This window comes from Chenopodium quinoa, unplaced genomic scaffold (genome assembly GCF_001683475.1).
Source record: "Chenopodium quinoa cultivar QQ74 unplaced genomic scaffold, ASM168347v1, whole genome shotgun sequence".
Taxonomy (NCBI): domain Eukaryota; kingdom Viridiplantae; phylum Streptophyta; class Magnoliopsida; order Caryophyllales; family Amaranthaceae; genus Chenopodium; species Chenopodium quinoa.
Genome location: NW_018743197.1, coordinates 2,226,096 through 2,234,869, shown reverse-complemented (window position 1 = coordinate 2,234,869; position 8,774 = coordinate 2,226,096). Strand labels below are relative to the sequence as shown.

Sequence of the window (8,774 nt, the reverse complement as noted above, 5' to 3'; positions counted from 1 at the left end):
AGTTACAATTCCGAGACTGGAACCGGACGCCTGTACCTGCAAAATAACGGAGACTCCTGTGAGCTCCGCCTCCAACGGTCAAGTTAGTACCTGATTAAGGATTAATTAATGCGGAAATTAAAGTAATAAGGTCTCTCTAGGTGAGAGTGTTTAATGTTGGTAATCTGCTTTGTTAGCGAGATCAGCCGGTTATTAGTGTGTTCCGTAATGTTTTTTGTCCTGTCCTTCTCCTTAATGAGGATTAAGGGAGGTATTTATAACCTTGGGAAACGTGCCCATCCTAGGTTTAGGTAAACCTAGGGCCGATTGGGCTTCCCTCGGAAGTTGGGCCTGGGTGGCCGGTTTCTCCATTAGGCATGGAGTATGCCACATGTCGTGACATAACAGGTCCAAGGTGGACGAATAAGCGCGTGCCACGTGGCAAGCCCTGACAGTTCCAACTAGGGGACACTTGGCAGGTCCTGATTGGCCCACGTGGCGCATTCCGATTGGTAGGAGAAAAATCCCCTAATCATCTACCATATCCACGTCCACGACCCCGGCCGCGCCATTGGCCACGACCGCGACTTCTACCTCGACCACTACTGCTGGAATGGACTCTGTTTTTAGTTTCTTTCTCGTTATGGTTTGTCACATTCGCTTCAGGGAATGGAGTAGAGCTAGTAGGACGTGATTCATGATTTTTCATTAACAACTCGTTATTTTGCTCAGCCACAAGAAGACAGGATATTAATTCAGAATACTTTTCAAAACCTTTTTCTCTATATTGTGTCTCCAGGACAATATTATTAGCATGGAAAGTGGAGTATGTTTTTTCAAAAATTTCTACATCAGTAATATTTTCTCCACATAATTTCAATTGAGAAGTTATTTTAAACATAGTTGAGTTATATTCAGTAACAGATTTAAAATCTTGCAATCTCAAATTCAACCATCCATAACGAGCTCTAGGGAGTGTTATTGTTTTTTGTGGTCATACCTTTCCTTTAGATTACTCCAAAGGATTTGTGGGTCTTTCACAGTTAAATATTCATTTTTAAGTCCTTCATGAAGGTGATGGCGAAGGAATATCATGGCCTTAGCCTTATCTTGAGGTGTTGCCTCATTAGCCTCTTTGATTGTTTCACCAAGCCCTTTAACATCTAGGTATATTTTAGCATTTAACACCCATGATAAATAATTCTTTCCGGTAATATCAAGGGCCACAAATTCAAGCTTGGCAATATTCGACATTTTCACTATACAAAATATTGTTCAAAATTAGATCTCATAAAATATCAAACATGATATATATATAGTGTACTACTCATAAATATATACATAAAGGAAAACAAAACATGATAATTTACAAATTTCTTAATTTTAAACACAAAGAATACGAATAGATATGCTTATAGATCCATACGAATATGAGACATGATTACACTTTCATATATATGGACTTAAGAAAATAAAACAACAAAAATATGCAATTCGGTAATTCGGCATTAACAAACAAAAGACCAAAACTTTCATGATTGTAATCAACCAAATCTTATCCAGTTCAAAATAATCTATTGGAATATAATTTTAATCTATACAAAGTGGAGGTGGAGGTAATTACACTCACCTCAATTGGATGAAGTGTACGTATATTTTGCAATTAGGCAAATTGAGGTTGGTGCAACAAGCCGGCTAACAATAATGTTTCCTCCGATTTCCGATAACTAAAGCAATGGTGCTGATAACGTGTTAAATATGGAAGAGAAAAAAATAGAGAGATGAGGGAAGATTATTACGTTGTATTTCATATTCCATCAGGTATGGGATATATATACATGTACATTACCTAGGGTTCCATCAACGGATAAGGCCAAATACCCAACTCTACAGTATTCTAGAAAATACATGGGATAATAGTGATGTATCCATTTTATATAGTAATTTACCCCCGTCCCTTGGTCATAATTAGTAGTGTTTTTGGCTCTTTCGAGCCACTTTTATTACTAATTTGTGTTTTCTAGTGTTTTCGTAGTCTTTGTTGAGTTTTGTAGGAAATTACGCCTTTGGAGTATTTTCTCGAGTTTTTCATGAAGCGACTACGGAAATTAGAAGTGCACGACCATCTTTGAAGCCCAAGGCCGGTTAGAGTCATCGAGCCGGTGATTAAGGGCTCGGTAATTGGGATCCCGAGGTATTTGGACCGAGTATTCAAGACCCGAGGAGGAAATTCGGATTGGGCCGAGAAATCAAGCCCAATCGAAGTCCGAGCCTCAAAGTGAAGCAAGGGCCCGATCGGGCAAGGAGTGGCATGATCGGGCGCGGCGTTGCTTGGTGCTGTGCGTGGCCTGATCGTGCGAGCGTCTAGAACGATCGGGCGATGCTGCTAAGAAGGAGCGCGAAGGAAAAGGCGGGCCCCGGGCGCGTGTTTTTATGGAGCCTAATTAGTTTAGTTTTAATTTTTGTTTTAGAAAACGTTTAAGTACGAGATTTGTACGGAATTTTGATTACCTTCTTTCTTAGACTTTCTCTCTCTACTTAGAATATTTCTCTCTCTTAAATTCTCTCTCAACTTTTGTTCTTAATTATTTCCATTAATCCAGATTTCTTTTTGGTAACAATTTCTTCTCTTTTAATTTCAGCTATTTTACTTACTTCTTTGATTATGCTTTTATTTATTTATTTGATTAGTTTAGTTATGATGATGCGTGAGTAGTTTTATTTCTAGGGTTTATGGGGATCTAATAAATGATATGAAGGGGTAATTTTGTGATTGTCAATTATCAGTGCTTGGTTGATTTCCTATTGATTGTTTTAATGCTATGCAATTAGGTTTGGCCATATTTAATTGTATGAGTTTAGCAATATTAATTCGAGATTCGACAGATGAGAATTGATGTTTAGGCTTAGTTTAAATAGGCGGATTAATATAAATGGTTAAGTCGAGATTCGACAGATGAGATTTAATACCGGTAAATCAACTCTGTGATTATAATACGTAGCGAAAGCCCTTTATAATCTAATTAACCAATGCTTGATGATTGCTTATTATGATTTGCCCTGGAATATTGCTTATTAGTGAACCTATGCCCTAGGCCTTTTAATATTTGATTTCCCCCTACTTTATTTCTTTCGACCTTATTCTCCGTAGTTTAGATTTTATTCACAAAAATATTGGTTACTTAGATAATTTAGACTATAATAATTAATTAGGAATAGAAAGACTTGTTTCCCTGTGGAGTTCGACCCTACTTCCCTATCTACTTTAGTTAGAGGACTTAGGTAATTATTTTTTATTAGGGGATACGACTTTACCCTGTCAAAATTTGGTGTCGTTTCCGGGGAAACGGTTTTATTTTTGTTTTCTTATTATATTTTTGTAGTCTAGATTATCCCCTTTTGCCTTAGAGAACGTTAGTTCTTTGAGGCAATTCTCATATTTGTCTTTTAGTTCTTTGTTTATGCCCAGGTGTTCCAGATCAGGTTACATCCTTTTCGACCCTGAGATCGAGCGTTCTTTTCATAGGCAAAGGAAACTCTATAGACACATTCTGGCGGGTTCTGAGGAGGACAACAGTCGAAGAGATCGTCCCTCTAATTCTAGTGACACAGATATTCCTTCAGATTCAGAATAAGAGATGACGGCCCAGAAGAAACTCAGTGACTACTCGCAACCGAAGCTCACAGATTTCCCGCACCTTACTCCCATTCCGGCTCTAGATGGATTTCAATTTGAGATCAAGCCCCAATTTATCACTATGATAGAGAGGAAGCAATTCAGTGGAGCTAAGGGTGAAGATCCTAATCTTCACATCGCAGATTTCTACCAATATTGTAACACCATTAGACAAGTCGGGGTCACGCAAGACCAAATCAGGGAGATTCTTTTTCCTTTTTCATTATGTGGCAAAGCTAAATTATGGTTTAATGGTTTGAATAGAACTGCACTTGGTATTACTAACTGGGAAACTCTTGCTTTGAATTTCTATAATAAATACTATCCTGCAGAGAGAACGGCGGTGCTAAGGAGTGCTATTCAGAACTTCGCTCAAGAGGCCGAAAAAACGTTATATGAGGCTTGGGAGAGGTTCAAGGATCTACAGAGAGAGTGTCCCCACCACAATCTAGCACAATGGCAGTTGATCCAAGCATTATATAATGGTCTTGGAAATTCTTCTAGATCAGTGCTAGATTCGGCAGCTAGTGGGAGGTTCATGAATTTAAATGTGGACGATGCAGGACAGGTTATCGAAGACATGGCAATACACAATACCCAATATGGGAATCCGAGAGGGTTTTCAAATAAAGGAAAACATAATGTCGATTCTGTTTCCTTTTTGCAAGCTCAATTAATGTCTTTTTGTCAAAAATTAGATAATCTTACTGCTGCTCCTAACTCTGTAACTAATGTTTCTGCTGTTGCTAACAATGAAGCTTTTTGTGAAAATTGTGGAATTGTAGGTCATTGGGAGCAAGATTGTAGGAGCTCTATGGAACAAGTTAATTCCTTTCAAACCTATAGGCAGAATAACCCATATTCCAATTCCTACAATGTCGGGTATAAGAACCATCCATATCTTTCGTACCGGAGCACCAATGTTCGAAACCCTCCACCTCCGCAAAAACCACAACAGCAAACCCCACTACAGCAAAAATATTATCATCCTAATTTCGGCCAGAAAAGCCAAGCATCACCCTCATCATCTTCCGACCCTCTCATGACAGAAATTAGAGCAATACTTGCCAATATGCAAAAACACATGGAGAGTAGGGACGCGCAAATTGATTCTATCCTAGCCCATAATAAAATCATGGACAATCAAATTGCACAACTTTCATCTACCCTACAATCTCGTCAGTAGGGAGCTCTACCATCACAACCTATCCATCCTACAGATCATGCCAATGCAATCACTCTAAGGAGTGGTTCACATTATGATGGACCTCCTATGCCAAAGGAAGATAGACCAGTTCCTGATCTAGATTCCTCTATACCAAACGCTAATCCTGCTAGCCCTGCAGGGCTACAAATAGATACTAACTCTACTAATGTTTCTGTGCAGGGTAAATCGCAAGATAAGGGAGGATATGTGCAGAGCCTGGTTATCAAACTTCCATTCCCTAATAGACAACTGAAGAGTAAGCTTGATAAACAATTCGGTAAGTTTTTAGATGTTGTGAAAAACCTGCAGGTAACAGTTCCTTTTACTGACTTAATCACTCAAGTTCCTGCTTATGCTAAATTTATGAAAGACATTCTGACTAAGAAAAGGGCCTTTAATGAAGTAGAAACTGTAGCTTTCACAGAGGAGTGTAGCGCTTTATTGCAAAACAAATCCCCTCCTAAATTAAAGGATCCCGGTAGTTTTTCTATCCCTTGTCATATTGGGAATGTTTTTAATGATAAAGCTTTGTGTGATTTGGGTTCTAGTGTCAGTTTCATGCCATCGTCTGTCTGCGCTAAACTTAATATGGGAGAATTAAAAGTTACTAATATAACTTTGCAAATGGCAGATCGTTCGGTAAAATACCCCTTAGGTATTTTAGAGGACGTACCTGTCAGAGTTGGTAAATTCTCTTCCTTTTCTCTTTTTATTTGCTTTCTAGTATAGTTTTTATTGCTTTCCTAGTTTAGTTTTTATTGTTTTCTTATATATGAAAAATACGAAAAAAATTGAAAAATAAAAAAATTCAAAAATACGTTCCAATGAATTGTAAATCATGCTTCCCTGTGCCCCTTACTTGAGAAATTTTTTTTTGATTCTTGGTTATTGATAATGAGCATTGTGGATTTGTTGGTCATGATTTGAAGTTTAATTGCTTGGATTCCTAAACATGAGTCAATTTTGCCAATTATTTGTGAATATAGTGCTTGACTAGTTGATTTGGTTAGGAAATGTGTGATAGTCCCATAATTCCTGGTATGTCAACGAATTTGAGTATTGATTTGCAACTATGAGTAGTGTTTCATGACTTATTATTATTCACATGAGGAGGACGAAGGCGTTCATTCTTTTAGGTAGCCTTCAGACTATTAGATACATTTGTTCCCTTCTTGTTACCCATGTTGTTGCTTGTGCCCTTTTATTGTTTATTTAGCCACATTACAAGCCTATATGAGCCCCATTGGTTACTAGTCCCAAGCTTGCTTGGGGGAGCTATTAGTTGGTGAGGTGAGGGAGTTGTGGTGTGCACATTATTTGCATAATGTGGGAATAAAAGAAGAGTGATTGTTCTTTGATTTTTGATTGGAAAATATTGTTATGTTGTGCTTCAAAGTTGAAATTTCCAATATGAGTTAAAAAGAAAAAAAAAAAGAGAGCAAAAGAAAAAAAAAATTATGCTCAAATGTTCTATTTGAAGGTTTTTCAAGGAAAAAAAAAAGAAAAAAATTCAAGTTGAAAAAGAAAAAGAATGAGTTCAAAGTTCGTTTTTCACTCAAAGTTCTACATTATCATATTTTTATGAGTGATTATTGTAAGTGTTGGTATTGTTTATGATGATTAGAGTTGTATTTGGTGGTTTTTTTTGAAGTTAGTTATGTTGATGGAGATGTATGATCATCATTTATTTTAATCATGGGTTTATTAGTCTTTGGCTCCCTTAATGCATAGCTTTTCTCTCACATAAACCCAAATTTATCCTATCCTTTACCCTAGCCTTACATTACATGCTTTAAAGACCTTCCGACCTTGTGCATAGAAGTTATGTAAATGTGAAAGTGTTGTTTATCAATGCAAGTTATGACTTGGCATATTTCGAGTCGACTAGTAGGATGAGCGTACATTGAATTTATACACACAAGAGTGTGAGTTGGGAGGGCATTGTTCACATTAAAGGGGTTGGTTGGAGAGCGATCGAGTACATCTTTTACTCGCCACATAAATGAGAGTTGAGTGTGTGAGCACTAGTCTTGAATTCTATATGCTCTTGTGGTTTGCTCTACTTGACAATTGTTGGGGAGGAAGGGTGATTAGATGAATAAGATTGATTGATGTTGAAGCATGTTCATTAGATTTGCCTTGAATCGTTGGTACTTGATTTGATTATTGGGGTGAAGTATGTTTTATACGTTCATTGATGAGCTCTTTGCTTAGGGACAAGCAAAGGTTTGGCTTGGGGGAGTTTGATGTATCCATTTTATATAGTAATTTACCCCCGTCCCTTGGTCATAATTAGTAGTGTTTTTGGCTCTTTCGAGCCACTTTTATTACTAATTTTTGTTTTCTAGTGTTTTCGTAGTCTTTGTTGAGTTTTGTAGGAAATTGCGCCTTTGGAGCATTTTCTCGGGTTTTTCATGAAGCGACTACGGGAATTAGAAGTGCACGGCCATCTTTGAAGCCCAAGGCCGGTTAGAGTCATCGAGCCGGTGATTAAGGGCTCGGTAATTGGGATCCCAAGGTATTTGGACCGAGTATTCAAGACCCGAGGAGGAAATCCGGATTGGGCCGAGCAATCAAGCCCAATCGAAGTCCGAGCCTCAAAGTGAAGCAAGGGCCCGATCGGGCAAGGAGTGGCACGATCAGTCGCGGTGTTGCTTGGTGCTGTGCGTGGCCTATAGCGCGCCCGATCGTGCGAGCGTCTAGCACGATCGGGCGATGCTGCTGAGAAGGAGCGCGAAGGAAAAGGCGGGCCCGATCGGGCGCGTGTTTTTATGGAGCCTGATTAGTTTAGTTTTAATTTTTGTTTTAGAAAACGTTTAAGTACGAAATTTGTACGGAATTTTGATTACCTTCTTTCTTAGACTTTCTCTCTCTACTTAGAATATTTCTCTCTCTTAAATTCTCTCTCAACTTTTGTTCTTAATTATTTCCATTAATCCAGATTTCTTTTTGGTAACAATTTCTTCTCTTTTAATTTCAGCTATTTTACTTACTTCTTTGATTATGCTTTTATTTATTTATTTGATTAGTTTAGTTATGATGATGCGTGAGTAGTTTTATTTCTAGGGTTTATGGGGATCTAATAAATGATATGAAGGGGTAATTTTGTGATTGTCAATTATCAATGCTTGGTTGATTTCCTATTGATTGATTTAATGCTATGCAATTAGGTTTGGCAAGATTTTTTTTTTTTTGGTAAATATGATTTTATTACCAAAGAGAGAAAGTTACAACTTACAAGAGCTAAGTTATAACTACCACCAGAACACCGCAAGACCTGTAAAAACAGGCCAACCCCCAAAAAACCAGTTCTAGATCCTACCCTAGCCACCTTCTAGGAAGGGTTCTAGGAAGGGCCTAGAACAAACTAGACTCAGATTTCCAGCCACCTTCTAGGAAGGGTTCTGGAAACCAGGACCAGACAACAACACTAGCAGCAAACTACAAGGCAACCAACCCAAAAACCATCAAAAAACAACTAGAAGCAGACAGATCTGCAAACTGCACCAACAGAACAACAAAACCCTAAACATACAAAGGATTTTTATTAGAGTCAAGGCATCTACAAGCAATATCTGCAAGCTTGTAAACTCCGGTGAACACCAAAGTACATCCCTGAATCCATGCAAGGAAAGCCCCTGCAAAACACAAAAGCAACAACTTGGCTCTTCTACCTTGCCAAGAACAGAACCAGCAGCAGCTCAGGGCCAGCAACAAGAGAAGCAGCAAACCCAACAGCACCTGCACTAGCTGCCAAACAGCAGCAACCAAAACCCAGAACAGTAGCACCTAGCAAACACCAGAACAGCTGCCACCCAGAACCAGCAAACAGCAACAAAGAAAAGAACCAGCAGAAGAGCAAAACCAGCTGCCACCCTAACCAAAACACCAGACCAGAAACAACAAACAAAC

General features: G+C 38.4%; 1 protein-coding gene across 1 annotated transcript; it reads right to left on the bottom strand.

Moving 5' to 3' along the window:
- Positions 1-511: 511 nt before the first annotated feature.
- Positions 512-1,233, bottom strand: LOC110733239. The gene is made up of 2 exons (XM_021913255.1): positions 980-1,233; positions 512-761 (listed from the first exon to the last, which is right to left on the bottom strand). The coding sequence occupies exons 1-2, from the start codon at positions 1,231-1,233 to the stop codon at positions 512-514; spliced, it is 504 nt and encodes a 167-aa protein (XP_021768947.1).
- Positions 1,234-8,774: the final 7,541 nt, after the last annotated feature.

Coding starts and splice junctions, on each gene's coding strand:
- LOC110733239 (XM_021913255.1), bottom strand. CDS start 1,233: ATGTCGAATATTGCCAAGCTTGAATTTGTGGCCCTTGATATTACCGGA. Junction 762..979: donor TGGAGTAATCTAAAGGAAAG/GTATGACCACAA, acceptor GACACAATATAG/AGAAAAAGGTTTTGAAAAGT.